At 40.7% G+C, this 27838-nt stretch overlaps 1 protein-coding gene across 2 annotated transcripts in view; it reads right to left on the bottom strand.

Moving 5' to 3' along the window:
- Positions 1-27838, bottom strand: part of LOC129821213 (glypican-6-like) — a 113863-nt gene that overhangs the window by 58744 nt on the left and 27281 nt on the right. For both annotated transcript variants that reach the window (XM_055878594.1, XM_055878595.1), the window contains exon 3: positions 3302-3693. In XM_055878594.1, the coding sequence (XP_055734569.1) occupies positions 3302-3693 (392 nt within the window). The remainder of the gene's footprint in view (positions 1-3301; positions 3694-27838) is intronic.

The following is a 27838-nucleotide window of genomic DNA, read 5'->3' as shown; positions in this document are numbered from 1 at the left end:
ACAAATTGAAGCAGTTATGAGGGCAAAATGAGGAGATTCAACTCAAAATTAGGAAGGCGTTCCTAATGTTTGATACACTCAGTGTACAGCGCATTCGGAAAGTATTCAGACCCCTTGACTTTTTCCACATTTTGTTATGTTACAGCCTTATTCTAAAATGTATTAAATAGTTTTTCCCCCTCATCAATCTACACACAATGCCCCATAATTACAAAGCAAAAACAGGTTCACACATTTTTGCAAATGCATTAAAAAAACTGAAATATTACATTTACATAAGTATTCAGGCCCTTTACTCAGTACTTTATTGAAGCACCTTTGGCAGTGATTATAGCCACGAGTCTTCTTGGGAATGACGCTACAAGCTTGACACACCTGTATTTGGGGAGTTTCTCCCATTCTTCTCTGCAGATCCTGTCAAGATCTGTCAGGTTGGATGGGGAGCGTCACTGCACAGCCATTTTCAGGTCTCTCCAGAGATGTTTGATCGGGTTCATGTCCGGGCTCTGGCTGGGCCACTCAAGGACATTCAGAGACTTGTCCTGAAGCCACTACTGCATTGTCTTGGCTGTGTGCTTAGGGTCTCTGTCCTGTTGGAAGGTGAACCATCGCCCCAGTCTGAGGTACTGAGTGCTATGGAGAAGGTTTTCATCAAGGGTCTCTCTGTACTTTGCTCCATTCATCTTTCCACCAATCCTGGCTAGTCTCCCAGTCTATGACGCAGAAAAAAACATCCTCACATCATGATCCTGGATGGTGCCAGGTTTCCTCCAGATGTGAAGCTTGTCATTCAGGCCAAAGAGTTCAATCTATGTTTCATCAGACCAGATAATCTTGTTTCTCATGGTCTGAGAGTCTTTAGGTGACTTTTGGCGAACTGCAAGCGGGTTGTCATGTGCCTTTTACTGAGGAGTGGCTTCTGTCTGGCCAGTACCTTAAAGGCCTGATTGGTGGAGTGCTGCAGGGATGGTTGGCCTTCTGGAAGGTTCTCCCATCTACACAGAAGAACTCTAGAGCTCTGTCAGAGTGACCATTGGATTCTTGGTAACCTCCCTGACCAAGGCCCTTCTCCCCCAATTGCTCAGTTTGGCCAGGCGGCAAGCTCTAGGAAGAGTCTTGGTGGTTCCAAACTTCATCCATTTAAGAATGATGGAGGCCACTGTGTTCTTGGGGACTGCAGAAAGTCCTGCAGAAAGTCCTTCAATGCTGCAGAAAGTATTATGTTACCCTTCCCCAGATCTGTGTCTCAACACAATCCTATCTCGGAGCTCTACGGACAATTCCTTCGACCTCATGGCTTGGTTTTTGCTCTGACATGCACTGTCAACTGTGGAACCTTATATAGACAGGTGTGTGCCTTTCCAAATCATGTCCAATCAATTTAAATTTACTCCAATCATGACTCCAATCATGTTGTAGAAACATCTCAAGGATGATCAATGGAAACCGGATATACCTGAGCTCAATTTTGAGTCTCGTAGCTGGGGGTCTGAATACTTATGTAAATAAGGTATTTCTGTTTTTTATTTGTAATACTTTTGCAAACATTTCTAAATACCTATTTTCCCTTTGTCATTATGGGGTATTGTGTGTAGATTGATGGGAATTATTATTTTGTAAATCCATTTCAGAATAAGCCTGTAACGTACACTACCGTTCAAAAGTTCGGGGTCACTTAGAAATGTCATTGTTTTCCATGAAAACATACATGAAATATAGTGAAGACATTGACAAGGTTAAAAATAATGATTTTTAATTTAAATAATAATTGTGTCCTTTAAACTTTGCTTTCGTCAAAGAATCCTCCATTTGCAACAATTATAGCCTTGCAGGCCTTTGACATTCTAGTTGCCAATTTGTTGAGGTAATCTGAAGAGATTTCACCACATGCTTCCTGAAGCACCTCCCACAAGTTGGACTGGCTTGATGGGCACTTCTTACGTACCATACGGTCAAGCTGCTCCCACAACAGCTCAATAGGGTTCAGATCCGGTGACTGTGCTGGCCACTCCTCTGTCCAGTGTCTGTGTTCTGTTGCCCATCTTAATCTTTTCTTTTTATTGGCCAGTCTGAGATATGGCTTTCCCAGAGTCGCCTCTTCACTGTTGACATTGAGACTGGTGTTTTGCGGGTACTATTTATTGAAGCTGCCAGTTGAGGACTTGTGAGGCGTCTGTTTCTCAAACTAGACACTCTAATGTACTTGTCCTCCTGCTCAGTTGTGCACCGGGGCCTTCCACTCCTCTTTCTATTCTGGTTAGAGCCAGTTTGCACTGTTCTGTGAAGGGAATAGTACACAGCGTTGCACCAGATAGTCAGTTTCTTTGCAATTTCTCACATGGAATAGCCTTCATTTCTCAGAACATGAATAGACTGACGAGTTTCAGAAGAAAGTTCTTTGTTCCTAGGCATTTTGAGTCTGTAATCGAACCCACAAATGCTGATGCTCCAGATACTCAACTAGTCTAGAGAAGGCCAGTTTTATTGCTTCTTTTATCAGAACAACAGTTTTCAGCTGTGCTAACATAATTGCAAAAGGGTTTTCCAATGATCAATTAGCCTTTTAAAATGATAAACTTGGATTAGCTAACACAACATGCCATTGGAACACAGGAGTGATGGTTGCTGATAATGGGCTTCTGTAAGGAAATTTCTAAGTGACCCCAAACTTTTGAACAGTAGTGTACATTTTTGGGGAAAAAGTCAAGGGGTCTGAATACTTTACGAATGCACTGTATGCTACACACTGTAGTATCCTTTGATCATGTAGCACTTACTGTAGAATTTTGTAGTATACTGTAGAATACACAACGCACTGTAGGACCTTTCATTCATTAATAGCACTTTCTATAGAATGTTGTACTTCATGGCAATAGACTGTCCCATAACAATTTTTACTTGGTAATCATAGCATGAAGAAGATTATTTTATTACGGAAATAAGTCATGGTTAACACCCTCATACCCAAATGGAAAAAATACTATAATTGACTATATAATACTACGGTACTATATAATTATGTACTACATTGTAGTAAACTGTAGTAGGTTATAGGTTATAGAAAATAGCAGAAATGTTGAACCTTGCCATTAAGACTCCTGTCCTACCTACTTACAGGTTATGTCAAATGTGTTATTTTATTATTTGTCCAGTAGGTTTCTGCAAAGAAAAATCACCTACTTTGGATCCTTGAAAAGCACTATATAAGTCCTATTTATTATTATAGTAAATACTGCAGTATACCCTAGTAATATCTGCAAAATAGTTTTTTTATGAGGGCACATTCATTTCCTTGGCTTACCTTGGACACCCTGTTGGCCACCTCTCGGCCAACCGAGAGCCCCTGGACGAATGTGCGGGCTGCAATGAAGGCCCTTGTAACCTGAGCTTTGAGCTTCCTGGGCACGTCTCCAAAGGGTTTGAGCTGGTCTGTGTACTTGCTGATGCACTCCAGATAGTCATCTGTGATTACGTACTGGGAGTTGAGCAGCGTGAACATGCGCTCCAGCAGCCGCGACCAGAAGTCGTTGAGCATCTCCTCCAGGTTCACGTTGCCCCCAGTGTAGTAGCGCTTCAGCTCGGCAAACAGGTTCTGGAAGACTTCTGAGTTCTGCATGTAAGGCTTGCCATAGGTCCGCACGAACATCTCGTTCAGGGACTTCTCCGTGTTCTCCAGCAGCTCCAGGAAGAACTCTTGGTCAAGAGAAGAAAGAGAGAGACAATTCAAATAATGTATTATAAAAATAATACTAATTTTTGTTGAGAACTCAGTCGGAGTCTCAACTTAATGTTAAGAGTTAGAATAGTAGAATAGACCAGGTGCAATTTTCTAAATTTGGTTGTGCATCAGCAGTCTTTCTTTTCTGCTTTTCACTGACAGCTATCTAAACTTCTAGTAACCATGGTCAAATTACCGACCGGGGGACCCCCATTTGTTTTATTAGTCACTCTCAGTCAGATATCATATTAAAACGGCAAACATTTCTCTCACCCTATGGCAAAATAAGTAGAATTGCAAGTAATTAGCTGTAAAATTGCACATTGCATGAAATTAGTTATAGAATTTGAAAAAATTCTCTCCACCCCATCACAAAATGTGGAGAATTGCAGCAAACTTGCTTTAAAACGGCAAAATGTTCTCTATGCCCAATGGAAACATGTGTAGAATTGCAGAAAACTTGCTTTAAAACTGCACCAAAAATTGTACGGGCCATGGCAAAATATGTAGAATTGCAGGAAATAAATGTTGTTCTCTCTGCTGTCAAGAGGAGGGGCCGATAAAATGTTTTGCTTGCTCGCAGGGTGGGGGACCAAAAGGCTAGGGCCGGCTCTGACTGCATGTGTGGGTATGGATGTGGGGATGCAGATCCGCGAGCCACTGCGGCCCCTCATGACAACTTCAGATTTTTTGTGAATCCCACCCCATTCAAAGTTGCCCATCTCTGATGTACAGCATATCCTACATATATATACAGTTGAAGTCGGAAGGTTACATACACTTAGGTTGAAGTCATTAAAACTAGGTTTTCAACCAATCCACAAATTTCTTGTTAACAAACTATAGTTTTGGTAAGTCAGTTAGGACATCTGCTTTGTGCATGACACAATACATTTTCCAACAATTGTTTACAGATAGATTATTTCACTTATAAGTCACTGTATCACAATTCCAGGGGGTCAGACGTTTACATACACTAAGTTGACTGTGCCTTTAAACAGCTTGGAAAATTCCAGAAAATTATGTCATGGCTTTAGAAGCTTCTAATAGGCTAATTGACATCATTTGAGTCAATTGGAGTTGTACCTGTGGATGTATTTCAAGGCCTATCTTCAAACTCAGTGCCTCTTTACTTGACATCATGGGAAAATTAAAAGAAATCAGCCAAGACCTCAGAAAGAAACTTGTAGACCTCCAGGAGTCTGGTTCATTCTTGGGATCAATTTCCAAATGCCTGAAGGTACCACGTTCATCTCTACAAACAATAGTACGCAAGTATAAACACCATGGGACTACGCAGCCGTCATACCACTCAGGAAGGAGACGCGTTCTGTCTCCAAGAGATGAACGTACTTTGGTGCGAGAAGTGCAAATCAATCGCAGAACAACAGCAAAGGACCTTGTGAAGATGCTGGAGGAAACTATATCCTATATCGACATAACTTGAAAGGCCGCTCAGCAAGGAAGAAGCCACTGCTCCAAAACCGCCATCAAAAAAGCCAGACTACGGTTTGCAACTGCACATGGGGACAAATATCATACTTTTTGGAGAAATGTCCTCTGGTCTGATGAAACAAAAATAGAACTGTTTAGCCATAATAACCTTTGTTATGTTGGGAGGAAAAAGGGGGAGGCTTGCAAGCCGAAGAACACCATCCCAATCGTGAAGCACGGGGGTGGCAGCATCATGTTGTAGGGGTGCTTTGCTGCAGGAGGGACTGGTGCACTTCACAAAATAGATGGCATCATGAGAGAGGGAAATTGTGGATATATTGAAGCAACATCTCAAGACATCAGTTAGGAAGCATTTTGCTACACTCGCATTAACATCTGCTAACCATGTGTATGTGACAAATAAAATTTGATTTGAGGAAGTTAAAGCTTGGTCGCAAATGGGTCTTCCTAGTGGACAATGACCCAAAGCATACTTCCAAAGCTGTGGCAAATGGCTTAAGGACAACAAAGTCAAGGTAATGGAGTGGCCATCACAAAGCCCTGACCTCAATCCTATAGAAAATTTGTGGGCAGAACTGAAAAAGCGTGTGCGAGCAAGGAGGCCTACAAGCCTGACTCAGTTACACCAGCTCTGTCAGGAGGAATGGGCCAAAATTCACCCAACTTATTGTAGGAAGCTTGTGGAAGGCTACCCGAAACGTTTGACCCAAGTTAAACAATTTAAAGGCAATGCTACCAAATAGTAATTGAGTGTATGTAAACTTCTGACCCACTGGGAATGTGATGAAAGAAATAAAACCTGAAATAAATCATTCTCTCAACTATTATTCTGACATTTCACATTCTTAAAATAAAGTGGTGATCCTAACTGACCTAAGACATTGAATTTTTACTAGGATTAAATGTCAGGAATTGTGAAAAACTGAGTTTAAATGTATTTGGCTAAGGTGTATGTAAACTTCCGACTTCAACTGTACATACACTGAGGTTAAAAGGGAAGATGGGTGACACCTGGAGGGGGGTGGAGACAATCACAAGGACAGGTGAAACATATCAGGGTGTGACTGTATTCTACAATATACAGTTTACTATAAAATACTAGAATTGTGAGAATTGTGAACTGAGTTTAAATGTATTTGGCTGAGGTGTATGTAAACTTCTGACTTCAACTGTATATATATATATATATATATATATATATATATATATATATATATATGTCTACAAATGCTTTACGTGCTCTCATGCTGTGTATATGCTAATGGTATATCTATTGACTTTCATGCTGTGTATATGCTAATGGTATATCTATTGACTTTTTAACATGAGTTAACATTTTTACATTTTCATCCTTTAAAAGTAAAGGCACTGTACACCAGTTTGCCTTTTGACGATGAAGGTTGTCTGAGTGTAAGATTGGCACACTTCCATGCCATTTTCACAAGACACTCTGTTGCTAAAATTAAACAGTGAAGAGATGGACGTTTTTCAGGTTACCACTGAGTGTCTAGTCACACTGATACTATGTCTATCTTCACATTCTCCTATAAACTTCAGAAGTGTTTATGATTTAGTAATTTTATACTGCCGGTCACTCTTAATAGGCTGGCCCTATTCAAGCACACATGGACTTCCTAGAGTCCATTTTGCTTTAGCTATGACAATCTGTTTTGCTCAGGTTTGATTTGTGGAAATACATGTGACTTGACAGTGGAGGTTTGTATATTCATACCATTCAATAGTGCTATTATACAGTGCCTTCAGAAAGTATTCAAACCCCTTTACTTTTTCCACATTTTGTTGGTATAGCCTTATTCCAAAGTAGATTTTTTTTAAATCCTCAGCAATCTACACACAATACCCCATAATGACAAAGAGAAAACAGTAAAACTTTAATTACATAAGTATTCAGACCCTTTGCTATAAGACTTCGAAATTGAGCTCAGGTGCATCCTGTTTCCATTGATCATCCTTGAGATGTTTCTACAACTTGATTGGAGTCCACCTGTGGTAAATTAAATTGATTAGAAATGATTTGGAAAGGCACACACCTGTCTATATAAGGTCCCACAGTTGACAGTGCATGTCAGAGCAAAAACAAAGCTGTTTTTGGTTTGTCATTATGGGGTATTGTGTGTAGATTGATGATGAAAAAAAACTATTTAATCAATTTTAGAATAAGGCTGTAACATCACAAAATGTGGAAAAAGTCAAGGGGTCTGAATACTTTCCAAATGCCCTGTACAGAACACTGAGTGTATCAAACAATAGGAACACCTTCCTAATTTTGAGTTGCATCTCCTTATTTTTGCCCTCATAACAGCCTCAATTTGTTGGGGCATGGACTCTACAAGTTGTCATTCATTTCAGAAAATACAATGTGGTTTGTTTTATTTCTCTCTCAGGTGGCAAGACCAGCAACTTCTGAATACTTTCCGAAGGCACTGTATGTGATACATCTAAAGGTTATTGCATGCAAATCTCTATACTTAATGGTATCTCTATTTCTTAAGTTGTCAAAAGGCACAATGGATTTTCTCCAAAAGCATGGTTTAGGGAATAAATAGCATCTGCTGTGGATAACACACCAGAATAACTAGAATCGTGACCATGCTGTGATATCAAGCTTGTGACTGAGAAGCAATTAGCAAAGAAAGTGGAATACATATGGTGCAGAAAAAGGCAATGTGCATATCAAAGTAACAGACAGCAGGATATTCTCCATTGTAATTTCAGAAGTTAATTCACTAAGATCCTTGCCAAACAAAGACTACCTGTCAAAAGGCCCATTGTTTGTTGCCCTGATTACATTCTGATATGAATCCACACATTTTGGGGATTTTTTTCAAATCCAATATAAACTACCGTTTGAAATGACAAAGGATGCTCTCTTGGTGTGATTCTGGAAAGCAATAAGGCCTGTATTTGTGGTGAAGGTAGATCTTTATTTCTCTAGATGACACCTGCCATCCTCAAAAACACTCTGTTGGACATTAATGGGAATGACAACACATCAAGTACAAACAGCACGGACACATTCCATTTTTCCCCCCTACATATTACGAAAACACTTTTGAAGTGATACTATAGAGGACAATAAGTATGCTTGCCTTTCTCAACGTCTTCCTTTCCTGCGTTATTCACTTCCTACGCACAGCTTATTGTTTACCGAATGACCTATATGGGTCGTCAGTAACGGGAATGAGGTGATAATGTCTCCCACCATCTGCTATCAATGATGATAGCCTTGCCACTCAAGGAACCAGATTAAATTTGAATAGGGTTCATGCCACTTCCTCCAAATTAGGAGCACAGGGTGTGACAATTCAGGACTAATCATAGCAGACACCTCCATGACTTCCATACTAAACCAAGGAAGGTATCAGAGCTTGGATTAAATCTATTACTCCTGTCTCAGATACTCATACTTTAAAAGCCAAGAGATCAAGACGCTCCTATCTTCATAAATATAACAGGGTATGATATAGAAAGTAAGACCCTGGGCGGTCTCTGTGCAGTTCATGTTGGGTCACATGCTGTTTAGCCAAGAGCCCAGAGCCGTACTGCTCTCAATATGGAGCTGTGCATTTCAATCACTTATCAGGCCAGAATCAGAGGGGCCTTGTTAAAATTGCAATGGCTCTAAGTGTTCATTAGCGCTCTGCAATGCTAGTGAAATTAAATTACATTAGGAGCAACACATTAGCGAGAATCTAAACACCAGAGAGAAACGATCCCTGGGAAATATGATCTGAAATGCTTTAATACTGAATCCGTCTTTTGCTAGAATACGTGCTATCTGCATGCAAGGCGGATGCATTTAAGTAAATGCTCAAGTTGTCTTGTCTTGCTCAGTATGTTTTTCTCCCTCCATTAATTATCCTACCTGAAGACATCATACTGTAACTTAATATGCAACCTAGCATAATCTAGCTTCATCAAACTGCTTGTACCATGTCCTTGGTGCAGTAGCACCACCACCAGACACCTTGGTTGTTCTTTCATTACAATCTCTCACACCTGCCTACATGTGACTGGGAAGGTAACCTTGATTATTTACATCCTTATCCCTTAGAGACAGTGTTGAAGATAGATTGCTTCAGATTTACCAGCAGTTGGTTTTCTACTCAACATGGCTCAGTATTTATGACATCTAAAGCCCACTGAGACGAGAGGATAAGCGTTAAATACTGATCTCCAAGTACAGTACTTTATTATGTCATAGAGAATACAGGACAGTGCGTTCACTCATCTGTATTAACGAGGCAAACAGTTGTTATTTTCATCCAAAAGTGTATTAAAAGAGCTTTCGTTATGCTTAGAAATACATTATGCTGGAAGAGTGTGGTGGTACACTGTTAACACTTCTCTGAAGCGTGACAGATTGAAATGTCTCAACATTTGGGTGTTTGCATTATGGGGTGTAATTGGCATGCCATTTCCGGATTCTATTTTCACTTTATAACAAATCCTTTAGTCTTTCTGTTTTTACCTGTTCTTTAATGTTGCTGTTGTTGGACTCCAGTGACATGTTTGCATCCCGTGGGACATAATAGCATCAAATTACATTTCCACACCTTTGTCTTTTACCAGTGTGATGCGTTCAGAAGAAACACCAATGACAAATAATTTGTCATCCTTTAATTTAGTAAACGTACTTATCACTTCCAGAAAGCAGTTAGCACGTGTTAATCACTTCCAAACAACTTCCAGAAAGTAAAGTTTTGTCTTTAGTGAAGTTTGTTTAAATAAGGTCATTTTTTTAGCACCCTTGAGAGAATTGAGACACAATGGAAGACTATATATTGAATTATTTAAGCAAAGATTTGTACTTATTGCAGTGTGTTTCAAGCTCGTCTTGTGCTTAATCAACTTCGCTTCATTAATTAAAAATTAAATATGGCACCCAGTGATATCTCTTCTGATTAATGACAGCTTTGAAACTAATTTGATTAAGAATGTGCAGCTGAGGATAAGAAAATATCTGTGTGCAGTCAATTCTTCTCCCTTTCGGATCAGCACGGCTATTAATCGAATATAATCAACATAATTAAGGCGGAATATATTTTTTTATATAGTCAGAATATTTGATACCATTCCAAGCTTTATTCCAGTACAATTAGGATGAATAATTATCACTCACATTATGGGTGACCTCAATACAGTTCAGTGAATAATACATTTAGTAAAAAAGACGACTTAATATAATTACAGCAAATCCATGAATAGGATCATATTTTACAATCAGGTATTAAGGAATTATGTCAGAAACTGCCAATTACAAGTAGAGCTCACTTAAGGCCTCAATACATCGCCGTAATTAAGAGGTCTGCCCAAAATGACTGGCTGCGAAAGCTGTGAGCCAAGAGGACAATGAGGCAGAAATGTTGGACAAGAGCGATGTTAATACCCCTAACTGGCAAAGAGTTCATTACTTTCAGCAGATAAAGCTCAATATGTCCGCCATTCCTCACAGTGAGCACAGGAGAGGAGGCTAAATGGAGCCATTCTCACTTTGACAAAGTGTAGCTACGTCACTGCTTCTCTAGGATGCAGTCACTCTCTCACTGAGGTCGACCAGAGCGGTCAGAAGTCTATCTGTTCTAACAAAATGTAAGTATCTGTGTATGAGAACGTCCACAAAGAGAAAAGGCAAAACAAGTTCTTGACAACTCTTTGAGAACTAAGATTTATTTTGTGGGGCACTCCAGTGTCTTGATCATTGTTTTTTGAAGATAATTGATTTGGGTCATTTGGGGCCTGTTCAGGGGCCACAGTGTAAAGTGGGTCCTTGTGGGCTATAGTTAATTATAGCAATGTCCCCTGAGACATTACCAGCAGTAACACACTACAGGGCTTTCAAAAACAACACAGAAGCCAAAATAATTGTGATTCATGAAAGCTATGGGACAAATCAAAATTACAGAGATTCACAGTGATCCAAAGCTTTTCCACAAATGCAAAAAATGTCCCCAGTCTTCAAGGCAACACTTGACAGTTGAAGCATTCACCCAGTGACATTGTGGATTCTGAAGGCAACCGAGAACGTTCTGATGCTGCTGGCGTGAGAGAATACTTCAAGCAAAGCCACAACGCCAGGAACGTTCAAGCCGACAGTAAAAATGTGGAGGTCACATAATTAAGGAAACATCCTGTGGTAACAGGAGACTATTTAAACGCTGCCATCAATCACCATATGGTAGGTCATTTATAACAGCGTCAATATTAAAGATGCAGCCACCTCAACATTGACTTTACGTGATCATCCTTTTGCAGCCCTGAGCATCAGGGTTTTGATTGAACCTCATGACATCCACTCACAGCATGGGAATAAAATAGTTTTACAGTATAAATCAGTAGATCAGTAGACCAAAACGATCAAATAATCATCCTTTAAATCAGGGCTTGGAACTAGTTCAGGATCGAAAACCAAAAAATAACGTAATTATTTTAGGAACGGAAACAGAGCCGGAAATAAAAGTGATCTCTAGTGTTCCGGGAACAGAACCGTCATGTTCAAATTTTGACAACCGGTTCATCATGTTATTTTTTGTTCCAAAAAATATTCCTAATGTCTAGTATATAATTCTGTAATTCAGTGAAGTTATAACTTAAATATCCTAAACACATTCCAATTCAAGTCATATCATGATGCTCAGCACTTCAAGCCAACCCCACTCATGTCCACTCTCTCTCTCGCTCTTACCCTACCTGTGAAATGTAAGTCACATCTCACACCTGCACTTACAGTATCTGTGCATCAACCATGTAAACAACTAGCTTACCCGTTCCATAGCAAGCTGCTCTATCCACACTAATTGGTGGAGTACATTAATGAGCTAAATGTAAAAACTATGTTGATTTCACTGGGATTTTATTTTACAAAAAGGAACTATATAAACTGTTACTTTTTAAAAATGTTTTTATTTTTTTATTTCACCTTTATTTTACCAGGTAGGCCAGTTGAGAACAAGTTCTCATTTACAACTGTGACCTGGCCAAGATAAAGCAAAGCAGTGCGACAAAAACAACACAGAGTTACACATAAACAAACGTACAGTCACTAACACAATAGAAAAATCTATGTACCGTGTGTGCAAATGTAGAAGAGTAAGGAGGTAGGCAATAAATAGGCCATAGAGGTGAAATAATTACAATTTACCATTAACACTGGAGTGATAGATGTGCAGATGATGATGTGCAAGTAGAGAATCTGGGGTGCAAAAGAGCAAGAGGATAAATAACAATATGGGGATGAGATAGGGGGTTCGAACTGGTTCAGAACTTTATTATGCTGGTCGGAACACTGGAACGGAATGAAAGAAGTAGGGGTTTTGCTTGGAACAGAACGATTGGAAAATCATTTTGTTTCCAACCCCTGATTTAAAATATAGACTTCAAATTAATGTTGAATTATCGACGGAGTAAACAGCGGGGATTGAATTCAGTTTTGAGTTGGTTTTTCTATCAATCAAATCATATGTATTTTAAACGCCCTTTTTATATCAGCAGTTGTCACAAAGCGCAATTTATTTTATTAATTTAACTAGGCAAGTCAGTTAAGAACAAATTCTTATTTACAATGACGGCCTACCCCAGCCAATCCCAGTCGACGCTGGGCCAACTGTGCGCCGCCCTATGGGACTCCCAATCACGGCCGGATGTGATACAGTTGGGATTCAAACCAGGGACTGCAGTGACGCCTGTTGCACTGAGCTGCAGTGCCTTAGCCCTTTGCGCCACTCTGGAGCCCAATGCATATACAGACACCCAGCCTAAAAACCGAAAGAGCAAGCAATGCAGATGTACAGTAGAAGCACAGTGGCTAGGAAAAACTCCCTATCAAGTGAGAGATCACTAAATCCATACCCCATCCATAGATTAAAAGCTACACTCGTTCATACAAGTAAGCAATTCAAGAGTACTGTATCAGCGAAGCTCCCCATTGTGCTTCACATCATAAAAATGACATTGCCTGTGATTTCTCCTAGAGCAGAGCACACACACCATCTTATCTCCATCCATGCTACTCTGGGCGCTATCCTGCAGGGATAAAGCCAGCCCACAGAAGAACACACTCCCTTTCTCTCCCTCCTCTTTCTCCATCTCTCTCTGTTTTCCTCTCCTGTCTCCCTCTCTCACTCTATCTCTCCCTCTCTCGTGTGTTTATCAGGGCTGCATGGATTTAGGATGCTCGCCTCGGCATATATAAGCATCTCCTCTATCTTTAATGCCTCTGCTTGAAACCTGCACTTTTCCTGCCCCGGGGAAAATAATCCCAAATCCACCTGTCAATCAGAGGCTTGCATTACCGAGAGGAGAGGAGCCTGCCATCGGCCCGATGGGGAGGACGCTGTCTGAGGGACGGGAATGAGTCTGAGAGGAAGGCCTCCGTTACTGTGGAGAACATGACAGCCTGACCTTTTATACCATGCATGCCTGGGGATTATTCCTCTGGGGCTGCTGTTGTGAGTCATATTCTACTGGCTGGGGTGAGAGGGCTGTTGGCGTGGGCCCTGTCAATCGACAACCGGCTAAAAAAAGGAGAAGAAAAAGGAACTGAATTCCATTTGCCTCTTCTCCTTGAACGGGTGTAATTGTTATGGCATAGTGTTCATCCGTATGAGGGGCAACGGAAATCAATATGATCTCGGGCAAGTAATATGATATCGACAAATGCCTCTTAATCTTTAGGAAGCTCAATGCAAGTCACATTGGCCTATTAGTGTGGAAGGGAAATTGAATTGGGATAGTCATGAACTCTTAACACCACGATCAAGACAACACATCATTATGTCTAAATGGGAATTAAAGCAGGGGAGAAAAACAATCAGAGCAAAGACAATTACCACAGATCAGACAGACCTCTGTCAAAGGCATGAAAAGGCAGTTTGGAAGGATGCTATTTCTGTGTGTGAAAAACAAAACAATTCAAATGTTAGTCTAAAAGCACTGCACCACAGGCATGGCGCTGTTTAAGAGTCTGTGGCTCTAGAAAGAATCGATAATGCCGGTCTCACTACATTAATATTCTGTGTAGATCGGCAGCACCATGGTGTTAGTGGTCAGTGGAGGGCTAGGACATTGATTAGTAATTAAGACCCCCACCTCAGTATTTAATGAGCTAAACGGGAGAGAAATCTGAGGGCCTGTTATTTTTCACATTTCTCAGAGCACAACAGTACTGTTTCCCAGGGTCCTGGGATATGGATTAGCGCCAAGCCACTGAAAAATATGCTATGCATAAATTATCCACCAGAACATAGGAAAATCATAATAAATCACACTAATAGAAGCCGTGTTATTGACATTGGTAGTTGAGATGATGGCCTCTATTTTCTCTTGTAGGTCTATGTTACAGCTGCCTAGCTGATGGAGTAGATCTTTGGGGGCGATGTGGGATATTTCTGCCAGGAACATCTTGGCAGAGGATGGCGACGGTGCACTCTCTCACTGTTGTGGTAGTGACACGTAGGCAGTGGTGTCAGGTATGTGTGGGCTGCTCTGTCAGCTGCAGAAAGTTCATGGCCCACTCCACACGGAGTGTAGGAAATACCTGAACGCTCACCCTGTGTGGGTGGGACTCTACAAACAGGTGCTAAATACATGGTAAATAACATTTAAATGAGACAGCTAGCACTGAACATTAGGTAACAATACTTACTTGTCCAGTGTCCGCCAAAGGGCCAGGGTTTCAGTCTAGAAGCATGGTTTCGACTGCTTCTACAGTTTTGCTTCGATACTGCAGTTTAATTGACACATGACCCAGAAAGCAAATTTCCATACACGACCAAATAGAGAAGTCCGATTTCAAAATTCCTAATAAGACACTTTAGTCATCACCTTTGTGCACAAAACGTACATTGAACTATTCAAAAAAAAAAATCTTCATCACTCACAGCCGAGTATATTAACATTTTATATTCATCCAATGTCTACCATGTTTTTGGATAAGGTGATGATGTCACTGCTCGCGCTGCTCCCTGTGTACACCGAGTGCTAGTGCGCATGTAATGTTTGTCCATATAAACCGAATGCAACCAGGATATAGACGGTCCATGAATCAGCGTATGCGAACGTAAGTTGATTACCTTGAAAACAAGACATCTTGGACGCATTCTCCAGTTCTTATTATACCTCAGTGGTGTCCTACTCAATGTTATGGGCACAATAAGTGTAGCCTGGTTAAACACTAAGTTCAACATTGTTTCACTTCAAACAATGGTTAGCAGTCTGGTTTAACTCGGCTACAGTAAAAAAGTAGATTTTTTAATCAAATATAAAGCATAAAATACTGTATGGTATAGTTGGCCTCTGATTCCATCCTTCTAATACTAACTGATGAAACACAAATCCAATATAGATGTTGAAAATATTCTTAATATTCCTTGGCCAGGAAGGTGAAGGCTGACCTTGCTAAAACAACTCTAGAATTCTTCATGCTTTTACATTTCTCCAAAGTGATTGGAATTATAGATAACCGACACATGAAGGAAATCAGAGTCCAAATAGGAATGTCTCATGTTTCCTGTGTTGCTAGTCAGCAGAGACCCTCTCCAGACTCTGTGTCTCCTATAAAGCTTGCAGCCAGCAGAAAGCTGCAGCATGGAAACCTTCATACAGCATCCATCCTGACACTGATGAAATTATGGAGAGTGGCACAGGGCCCCTAGAGGAACAGGGGTGCCTGGTGCCATGGATGTAAGTGCTGCTGGACAAACTCCATTTACTTCCCCCATCCCCATCCGTGGAGACTTACTCTCCTCTCATGACATTCACTCTCCCTGACAGAGACCGATCAAAATAATACTTATTTATTTATGCATGATTGCTTCCAGGAACGGCATGTGTGCTAAAGATTTTGTTTTCCTGGAAAAAAGAACACACCGACGTTCTGACATTGAGTTTCTGAGCAACTATGCAATCATTTGATAGGCTGTAATTCAATAGCCCACAGTTTTCGGATCAGATACGTTGAAACGTTTAGAAGCAGTGGGCATGGTGAATCATGCCACTTGCTGCTGGGAATTAGGTTGAAGTTCAAAACACTCAAGAGTTGTGTGATGTTGCATGTATGTTTGTATTGTAAAATGTGTAAAAAGTGTGACATTTGTCTTACATGAAAGTATATTCTGGTCTTCATAATGAGGTGCTAGAGGCTCAAAATGCTGAGTTTAATGCAGATGTGTTTTACCTGGGTTGCAGTTTACTACGGACAGTGCGAGCAGTGCCGAGGCAGGTTTAATGAGGATATCTCGGATGAATAATTCATATTATCATCTTAAGTAAGCTCAGCCTGGTGGGTCAAGAATGTAACCTCTGAGCTCTGAGAAATATTGCAGTTCTTTTGGATTTAGGTAAATAGGATTGGCCTGTTATTGGTTTGTGAAGAGGTAGCGAGGCATTCAACTTTGTGTATTATAATTAAGAGTATGTGATGACAGTGCAAGAACAATATCAACAGCATAAGCGTATCCCAATAAATTTAGGAAAACAGAAGCAGAAGGAAATACATCATTTGGACTAAAATATTCAGCTAAATAATCACCATGACCATAAATTTAAACATTTGCTTACTAATAAACCTTTTTGTGTCCCCTTGCCAAATAAAAGTCATTTGACAGAGTAGCTACAGTAAACTTGTAATGACTTGGTAATAAAACATGTTCATCTTCATTTGTCAATGGTCGATTAACAAGATTCGCCTAGTGTTTTACTAGCGTATTCATGATCATTCTGTAATTGCCCTAATGTTGTTACTGAAGATTTGTAGTAATACTCCTAGGCATGTCTGCCAAGTGCATCATACTGCATGAAAAATGACTCTGCTTTAAATCTCAGCTGCAGGATTTAACATATGCACTGCTCTCCATTGAATAATTGTGGGGCATACAAAATGAATTCAAAATATACTTTATCAGCACTGCTAATTTTTCACATCCTCACACATTAAACATCAAAGCGGTGTTTGCATGTTTGCCCTTGACATTAGCTAAATTGTATATGTTTTTTTACAAGTGTTAACAGTCAAAACTTGAATACTATTCAATCTTGAATTCAAGCATTTCTTAGTTTTTTGAGAAACTATAAGGTGAGGTGTTTGTGCTTTCCAGTTACGTTCCACTTCAGAAAGAGAGAGAGAGAGAGATAGAGAGATAGAGAGAGATTGGATTAGATGGTTCGATGAGTTTATTAGTCACATGCACAGGGTCGCAGATGTAATTGCCAGGTACAGTGAAAATCTTAAGCTCCAAGCTCCAACAGTCAAGGTCAAAAAGAGAAGTGAATGAAACAACAATAATAATAATAATAATAATATCTACATATTTATAACTGTAACAATGATAAATGTCCATTGGGGGGTGGTGGCAGGGTAAATGTGCAGAGGGGAAGGGGTAGAAGGGCCCTAACTAATCTGTGAAAGCCCATAGCTCCACACACTGGAGAGAGCATTGTTATATCAAGGCCACTGCTTGGTTTAACATTGACAAACTCCCTGAATTCCCTGTGTTAACAGCAAACCAACTGAAGCAAATCCAACCCAAACAGAAGCACAATATGGTTTTGGTTCAACAAAATAAGTTATGCCAAAGAGCACCCATCTGGGAGAGGGAGAGGCAGCACACAGGCACTTTCTCTACAGAGCTTCTCTAACATAAATCATATATTAAAACAACTTTATAAAAAGCAGCTGAGTGAAATGAGGTGGACGGCTGTGGAAATGGATCTGATAATTGACATGATTTTCTTCTCCATCTCCTCCAAAGAGTCCTGATGAGCAGCTGCTGCCATTGGAAAGTGTTATTGCTCATTAAACCATAACTAGCATGGGCTCACTGGGAAGAGGAGGATCAGGAGAAAGTGTGAAAGTCGAGGCCGAGGTGTAAAAAAGAATATATCTCTGCAAATAGAAGGTCCATTCTCTGAGCCGAGGGGGCCAGGAGGGGTAGTCAGTAGTCGGTGTGGGGTTAAGTCAGGATCACACATACTGCAGCAGCAGACCTGCTATAGGAGCTTTATTTGAGGAGGACGAGGCACTCTGCTCCTGGTTCCAGCTGTCAATCTGCTGCGCAAGGGGCCATGCTTGTCTAATCCAAGGAGGTACTCAGACTCTTCATGAGGATTTAGAATTCAAAAGCACTCCTGAGCGAGTTGACTAAATTGCAAACACAACAGTAAGCTAAACTGCCACAGAACTGATACAAACTTTGTTAATCAAGGATCCTCAAAACTCAAGTACACTCAAGGAGCGCATAGGCTATAAGTAGATCAAATGAAAGAGTATTGCGTGAGAAACACTTAAGAAGAGGGTATCCAGATAAACAAAAGCAGAGTTGTTAGAATACCAGATATGGAAGGTTACTTGCATAGCTCCGGATCTCTGATATCTCTAAGTAGCTCGAAGAACCAATTATACATGTTCGTCAGAGACAGACAGGTCGAGAGGCGAATGAGGGAGCCCCTCCCCTCATACTAAAGAGCCACTCGCCTGCCCTCTGATCATTCTCGAGTATGGAGTACTTCCTCACACTCTTGTGAGTAGGGGAATGTGATGAGATATAGCATCCATAATATCAGAGAAGTGGGGTTCGCAAGTAACTTTAAGTTATCTTTGAATTATTAGTTTCGATATCTCACAAGTGGGATATGGCCAACTACCGTATTGCACATGCTCTCCGAAGCCAAGCGGTCTCACGTATCAACCCTCAGAGGCCCTGGCACTGAGGACAATTTGCACCAATGAAGGTACAGACACGTCTAGACGGTAGAACCTCAAAAGTATGAGGGGATGCCCAACAAGTCGCATCACAAATCTCCTGTAAGGAGATGCCCTTGAACAGTGCTCAAGAGGTAGCCATACCTCTGGGGGAGTGAGTCCTCAGGCCCTTCAGAGGCTGTAACCCCTTGCTATTACAGGCCAATATAATAGCTTCCACAATCCAATGTGGACCCAAACGGTGGAATTTCTCCTCATCCATAGAAGGAAATGGCGGCGGGTGGAAAGCCACAAGCTCCAAGGCGAGACAATGTAATTGCTGCTAACCTTAGTAATTGGGCAACAAGGTAACCTTGGAAAAGCCCCGGGAAAACTGTAGTCACGAATGGTGAACTGACAGTATTTGCAGCTCACTCACTCATTTTGTGGATGTAAGGGTGACCCGTAAAGCGATCTAAACATTAGAACCGCCATAGGCCAACAGCTTTTTTGGCTTTTTTCAGCTCCCCAAAAAAAGCACCATTCTGCTCCTTCCTTGACTTTTTCTTAATATTTGTATTTTACATTTCTACATTTTTAAATCACAAGCGGAAAATTATTTAGAGGATATTTACCTGTTGTTGTATTTACAGCTATTACTACCTTAAAAGCCCCTCACCGCGGCACAAGGAACGGGGCGTGGGCGGTAGTGGGTGCCCACGTTTTCATTTGCGGAGGCTTTCCAGACAGACAAGCAAGCGGGTTTGTATACTGTATAGCTCAATTGGTTCCCCTGTGTATGTTAAGTACCATTTTGGGGGGGAACTATGCAGATAGAAATACCATGAATATACCTGACATGATTCCTTAGAATCAGAGAGGCATATTTGTTCTATCAGGACTATTCAACCTGGGGGTCCGTGACTCCCTAGGGGTCCGCAGAGATACTGCAGGGGATCCGCAAATACATATTAGAAAAATATGTTTGAACGAATATCGCTAGCAACAACATACTTAACCAATTTTGAATGATATACTCATTGTAGTAAATATGGTCATATGCTTCTAATGACATCAACTTTATTTCTCACGTAATTTACATCATTTAGCAGATGCTTTCATTCAGAGTGACTTACAGTAGTGAGTGCATACATTTTCCCATACTGCTCCCTCATTGGAATTGAACCCACAACCCTGGTGTTGCAAGTGCTGTGCTATACAAACTGAGCCACACGGGACCCACTGAAGTAGATGACATAGCACCCACGAGTACCAGTTGTGGCAAGTGACGCTGGCTGCTGGTAAACTTTCTTGACTTGGACATACATTTTTGACAACACATGGCTAACATTTTTTTTTAACAGCTAAACAATTGCTATTAGTGAACATGTTTTTGAATGAAGGCTGGCAGAATGATTGTATATTAATCGGCATAATCGGCTTAATACATTTATTTTCGGAGAAGGGGGGGTTCAACTTTTTATTTAACTTCATAAGAAGATACAGTGCCTTCAGAAAGTATTCATACCCCTTGACTTATTCCACATTTTGTTGTGTTACAGCCTGAATTCAAAATGGACTAAATAGTTTTTACACACAATTTCATTTAATGACAAAGTGAAAACATGTGTTTAGGAATGTTTGCACATTTTTTGAAAATTAAACACAGAAATACAGCATTTACATAAGTATTCCCACCCAGAGTCAATACTTTGTAGAAGCACCATTTGTTATTAATCAGGTCAACACCCGCAAGGCCACTGAGCCCGACGGTAACTACTGGCAGGCATATTCACGGTCATTTTCAACCCCTCACTGTCCCAGTCTGTAATCCCCACATGTTTTAAGATGACCACCATCATTCCTGTCCCCAAGAAGACTAAGGCTTCATGCCACAATGACTACCGCCTTGTAGTACTCACTTCTGTAATCATGAAGTGCTTTGAGAGACTGGTTTGGCACACATTAACTCCAACATTGCAGACACCCTAGACCCACTCCAATTTGCATACCGCCCCAACAGATCCATTGATGACGCAATCTCAATTGCTCTCCACACTGCCCTCACCCACCTAGATAAGAGGAATACCTATGTAAAAACACTGTTCATTGACTACAGCTCAGCATTCAACACCATCGTCCCCTCCAAGCTCGTCACCAAGCTTAGGACTCTGGGTCTGAACACTTCCCTCTGCAACTGGATCCTGGACTTCCTGACGGGCCGACCCCAGGTGATGAGGATGGGTAACATTACCTCCTCCACGCTGTCCCTCAACACAGGGTCCCTACAGGGGTGTGTGCTTAGTCCACTCCTGTAGACAACGTGTCTGTATTCCCTGTTCACCCATGACTGCATAGCCACGCATGACTCCAACACCATCATCAAGTTTGCTGACGACACGATGGTGGTAGTCCTGATCACTGGTGATGATGAGTCAGCCTACAGGGAGGAAGTGGTCAGGTGTGGTGCCAGAACAGCAACCTCTCCCTCAACGTCAGTAAGACCAAGGAGCTGATTGTGAACTACAGGAAACGGGTGGGTAAGCACGCCTCCATCCACATCGACTAGGCTGCAGCGGAGCAGGTTGAGAGCTTCAAATCCATTGGTGTCCAAATCACTAAAGAATTTAAGATCCAAATACGTGGAAGAAAACATGGGCCGCTGGTTTGCTTGGGCGGGGGTCCCTGGGTAAGAAAATGTTGAAGACCCCTGTTCTACATAATACATTTCTATCTGAACATTGGCCAATGGCCCTGGTACCCGCTTGTCCCTACCTATGTGAAGCTAGGCACGTTAACGATGAGCCACAAAAGTGAAATTAGCAGTTCACCTTCAAATTAAAAGTCCCTAATTGAAAGTGATGCAAATGGGTACAAATAGTGGAATTATGCTATATTTGGACTATATAATGCTAAACAAGGTTGGAATGTTGTTACATCATTTAAAATTAAATACAAAAATTAATTTGTTTGACAATAAACAGAAAAACTGTTGAAATCCCACTGCGGACATTAGACTGCATAATTGCATTGGGCATACTTATATGCACCGTACAGCGTTACCTATGGATTGTGCACCCATGAGATGGGGTATCATCCTACTCTGTGACACCCACAGAAAACAATTCTCAAGAGTTTACATAACAATTTGCATCTTAGCTCATATTGCAGGACTTTGACTAAAGGAATTCACCTTCCCAGTCAGCCTATTGTGAGTATTGAACATTCATATTGCACTGTACAGCCTTACCTATGGATTGTGCACTTATGAAATGGGGTATTAGCCTACTTAGTGACGCTAATTTGTATGTAAACTCTAAATAGTTGTGTTCTGTGGGTGTCACTGAGTAGGCTGATTCCCCATTTCATGGGTGCACAATCCATAGGTAGTGCTGTAGAGTTCAATATAAATCGTCTACAATGTCATTGTATTCTGTAGTGTTAAGATTTTTTCACTGGAACTAAGGGGCCTAGCCAGAACCATGAAAAACAGCCTCAGACGATAATTTATCCTCCACCAAACTTTACAGTTGGCACAATGCATTCGGAGAGATAGTGTTCTCCTGGCATCCGACAAACCCAGATTCATCCGCCAGACGGTGAAGCATGATTCATCACTCCAGAGAACGCGTTTCCACTGCTCCAGAGTCCAATGGCGGTGAGCTTTACACCACTCCAGCCAATGCTTGGCTGCTCGGCCATGGAAACCCTTTTCATGAAGCTTCAAACAAACAGTTATTGTGCTGACGTTGCTTCCAGAGGCAGTTTGGAATTCACTAGTGAGTGTTGCAACCGAGGACAGACAATCTTTACACGCTTCCCACTTGTGTGGCCTACCATTTTGCGGCTGAGCAGTTGTTGCTCCTAGGCATTTCCACTTCACAATAACAGCACTTACAGTTGACTGGCGCAGCTCTAGCAGAGCAGAAATTTGACGAACTGACTAATTGGAAAGGTGGCGTCATATAAAGTCATAGCTCTTCAGTAAGGCCATTCTACTGCCAATGTTTGTCTATGGAGACTGCATGGCTGTGTGCTCCATTTTGTACACCTGTCAGTTACGGCTGTAGCTGAAATCGCCGAATCCACTCATTTGAACGCGTGTCCACATATTTTTGTATATATAGTGTATTTCACAGTGGCTTAGACGGTACAATGATAATCTACACCATGCTTGCTTTGTCACATAACGTGAAATTAGGCAAACTATTAGAATTTTCGGAACCAGAAAATAACGAAGCAATTTCTGCATTGTGCACCTTTAAGGGACAAAGACAACTGAAGTGTAAGGCATTGGTACCCAGGCTCTAATACAGTATGCCTCTCTCCTCATTGAATGGTGATAGAAACCACTAGAAACTGATGGTTGTAATCTGTGATGATTGAATTTGAATGAACGATGAGGATGGAGGGGGGTGAAGATGGGTGATTGAATTTAGAACAATAGTGTAAGAATTGTGGCAGCAGAGCCTCCTGCTCTTCCCCAAGCGCACAACAACTCACAACCAGGAAAAAGAAACCTCTTGTTCATTCCTACTTTGTCAGAAGAAGCTGTAACTGGAATGTATTACTTACCAGTGGTGGAAAAAGCACCCAATTGTCATACTTGAGTAAAAGTAAAGATACCTTAACAGAAAATGACTCAAGTAAAAGTCACCCAGTAAAATACTTGCGTAAAAGTCTAAAAGTATTTGGTTTTAAATATACTTAAGTATCAAAAGTAACACTTGGGGAAAAACTGTAAGGAATTATATTCAAATTCCTTACAGTTTTTCCCAAGTGTTAACACACGTTTGCTGAAACGACATCTCAGGTACTCAAAACACAGTTAGCTAATTTACAAACCCCACAGACATCTTGTAAAATGAAACACAGCAATCAAAATCATGTACTCCCTGCTCAAAATTAGTTTTTCACAATTGTTTACACACGTTTTCTTAATCTTTGGGCCATATTCCCAAAACTCTAGACACCAAACGCAAAACTCTACCAAAAGCAAATACTGCATTCAAAACTGTTCTTTCCAAAATGTTATTTTTTGCATCAAAATTAATAGATCTGTCTACCAACCAACACACTAATGTGCGCAACAAAAAACACTACTACAGTATGAATATCCCATCAGTAGGTTTATGCCTTTTGCATTTTCAGTGTTACACTGTAGCCGGTTGTAAAAGATTGTTACAGTAATGTATACCTATTCAAATATACATAAATTCACACAAATGCAATACAGTAAAAAAAAAGAGAAAAAAAAAGTCATTTATTTCCAAAATAAAGTATTTTTTAACAATTGTTTCGTATGTAACACTTTCCATACTCAACAGGAGAAAACATTCAGTAAGATAAAGGGTTTTCTGTACAAAAATTTTTTTTTTTAAGTGGCTCATTCTTTCAAAACACAAAAACACACGCAAAATGTAAGTAAAAATACATTAGGCTGCATCCTGCCTCCTATTTTGGTCTGGCCACAGCACCTCATCTACATCACAAGCACTGTTCTCCCTGGCTAAACAGCAGGGAAAGAATCTTCTGGTCGTGACGGATCCAGCCGAAGAAAGCCCCCGCATCAATTTCACCACATGCATCCTCCATTGCCTGGAGAAGAGGCATGTGTGCGAGGGGATGGCGGTCGTACACCTTCCATCACCATGACGAAAAAAACTCTTCAATTGGGTTTAGGAATGGGGAATATGGTAGGAGGTATAGAACAATAAATTGTGTGTGGTCGATGAACCAGTTGCGGACCAGAGCAGCCCGTGAAACTCAAGTTGACAACATACCTGGGCTGCTCTGGTCCTCTGCTCGGCTGCAATGAGGATGCCATGTAGTGTGTCCAGGAATGTGATGGGAAGGGCGGTGTAGTAGGGACCAAGGTTGGCATGGTGATGGAGAACGCTGTGCTGGCTAACGGCTGAACACATGGTGATATTCCCTCCACGCTGTCCAGGGACATTCACAATGGCACAGTGGCCAATAATGTTCCGTCCCTGTCCCCTTTTGGCTAGGTTTAAGCCAGCCTCAATGTAAATATAAAAGTGCTGAATTGCAGCAGCATCCAGCTCCAAGACTCTGAAACAGACAAGACAATATGTGACATAGACCTAGAGCAGTCAATATGGTGAGACACAATACACTGGATTACAGTACTGTAATGTGTCTATACAGTGCTGATATGATAGTAAATTCACAGTATAGTACTTACTTGCACATATTCATAGCGCTGTTCTTTAACCCTCTGAGTTTCGCTCAAATGGCACCTTGTAGACCTGTTTCATCTGGATTCGGTTGTGCTGTAATACACGGTCCAATGTAGACAAGCCCTCCTGGTGAATGTTATTGAATATTGTGTTGTCTGCAGTTATGTGGTTCTGGATTTCTCGTTGTCTAATGGTATTGTTTGCCACCACCATGTTCACAATAGCGGTCTCCTGTTCTGGTGTGAACAGCCGGTGTCTTCCACCATGGCCTGGCCGTCTCTCAGTTCTGCAGAAGATCCACCAATATGATTGGTTACAGTAGGCTAAAGTAATCTATTTTCTTTCAATATGAAATGACATTACTGTAACATTGGCCAACAATCACTGAGTAACACAGGCCTACTGATATGTCGGACTGCAGGGTACATACATAAAAAGCATAGCGTAGATGGTAGGTAACCTACCGGTTGTCATTTCTGAATGTACAGATGATAGATGCAACCGTGTAGTGGCTCAGGTTGTGTTGAGCTCTCTGCCCAGCCTCCCTCATACTCAACCCATGGTTGAGCACATGGTCAACCAATGTGGCCCTGGTCTCATCTGAGACAACTGTCCTTCCTCGTCCTCTCACTCCTTCACCTCTAGCTCTTGCTTCACCATTGACTTCCATTTTCCTCCAGAACAGGAGAGCTCAGCTGTGGCTTTTTATAGTGCTTAAAGCTCTGATTTCTAAGTGAACAAATGAGCAACTAGTGTTTACACCTGTGAGGAGTGGGTGTTGCCAATTGATGTATAGAGCTTGGCATTGTGATTTGCATTGTGAAGGGACTAAATAGATTTGAATTTTGAATATTGTGCCTAATGTAGAGAACTGTGCGTAGTGATTTGCAAAATGTGTGATATAGAATTGAAAACTGAGTGTAAAGCAGGAAATGTGCTTGCAATTTTTGCAGAATTGTTTTAGGGATTTGGTACATGAGTTTCAGGTTTCAGTGATTGCGTTTCAAGTTCCAATTTTAGTGTGTAAACAACTGGGAAAAACTGTAAACTCTGCATACAAATGAGACACACAAACATCAAATGAATCTAACTTACTGACAACCGAGATCACACTAATATGACATTCAAAACACTACTATGAGAATCTATTTCTGTGTAAAGACTAAGATGTTGTTGTTATACTGTATACTTTTTGTGTGTACTCAAACAAGAGAGGAACACAAATGCAAAACATTTCGTTTTATATTTCAACACGGTCTGATTGCAAAGTGAACATTTACGCAATTAGTGTTTGCACACGTCAAGAGTGAAAGTGATGAATTGGTAATTGAGCTTAGCTCTTGAATACAATAGATTTTAGTTGTGATGGTGGTGCCAAAGGTAGAGAATTGTGTGTTGTGTTTTGCAAAATGTTTGTTATAGAATTGCAATCGGAGTGTAAAGAAAAACAAACATGTGCTAGAAGTATTGCAGATTTGGTGTATGGTTCTGCTAAATGAGTTACAGGTTTGGGTAATTGTGCCTCATGGGCCAGTTTTAGTGAGTAAACAATTGGGAAAAACTGTACTAAGTAAACCAGACAGCACCACTTTCCTGTTTTTTTAATTTACGGATAGCCAGAGGCACGCTCCAACACTCAGACATCCTTTAAAAATGAAGCATTTGTGTTTAGTGAGTCCGCCAAATCAGAGGCAGTAGGAATGAGTATGGATATTCTCTTAATAGGTGCGTGAATTGGACAATTTTCCTGTCCTGCTAAGTATTTAAAATGTAACAAGTACTTTTGGGCCTCAGGAAAATGTATGGAGTAAAAAATACATAATTTTATTCAGGAATGTTGTGAAGTAAAAGTAGTCAAAAATAGAAATAGTAAAGTACAGATACTGAAAAAAACGATAAAAGTAGTACTTTAAAGTATTTTTACTTATGAACTTTACACCACTGTTACTTACTTTAACTCTAGTTATAATGGAATCTACAAAACAAATGTATCTAATGTATTACACTATAATGTTTTTCTTGTAAGAAAAAGGAAAATAGTCGAGGCCTACATGTTGCAGTATGCCTTTGTAGAATAATGCAAAATATAGCCTTGACTCTGTTTTTTTTATTACTTTAAACAATTTATTTAAACAAATACGTGTCTTTCTTTATGCAATATTTTCATATTTTTTTTTAATGCAATGTATCCTTTACAATTGTTTACGCACTGTTTATAAAAACGTATTTATCAAATGTTGGTACTTACCTTCACTGCAAATCATTTGACTGCTATTACTAATCGAATCTAAAAATAACATGTATTACACTGTAATGTTTTTATTGTAAGGCTGTAAATGGTATATAAATCTCCCCTCGGTGAGAGTCAAATCAGACACTGAGTTCAGAGTACAATGTGTGTAGTTCACAATGGACGCACTGACAGCATTGCAGATCCTGCAGAATTTAGATGAGCTGGAGTCGGATGGAGGATCGGATATTGAGCCCGAAATCGACTTTGCTGATGACAATGGGTCTTCACCCGATTTAGATGTTGACTTCGAGCCACCACCTCCGATGCCTGAGTTTGGCCGCAGAAAAAAACAGAACAGGGCCAACTGAGAAGGTGATCCCAACCGGGCAGTGAGACAGGAGTCTGGGAGGGATGGCACCGTTTGGGTAGAAAAGAGTGACAAAAGCGCGTTTGACCTGCGCCTCTTTTTCATTCTACTTTGACAAAAGAAGCTGTAACTGTACTGTATTACCTACTATAACTCTAGTCTACTTGTT

The sequence above is a fragment of the Salvelinus fontinalis genome, chromosome 23 (assembly GCF_029448725.1).
Source record: "Salvelinus fontinalis isolate EN_2023a chromosome 23, ASM2944872v1, whole genome shotgun sequence".
NCBI classification, from domain to species: domain Eukaryota; kingdom Metazoa; phylum Chordata; class Actinopteri; order Salmoniformes; family Salmonidae; genus Salvelinus; species Salvelinus fontinalis.
The sequence above is the reverse complement of the archived record's forward strand: the minus strand, read 5'-3'. Positions and strand labels throughout refer to the sequence as shown.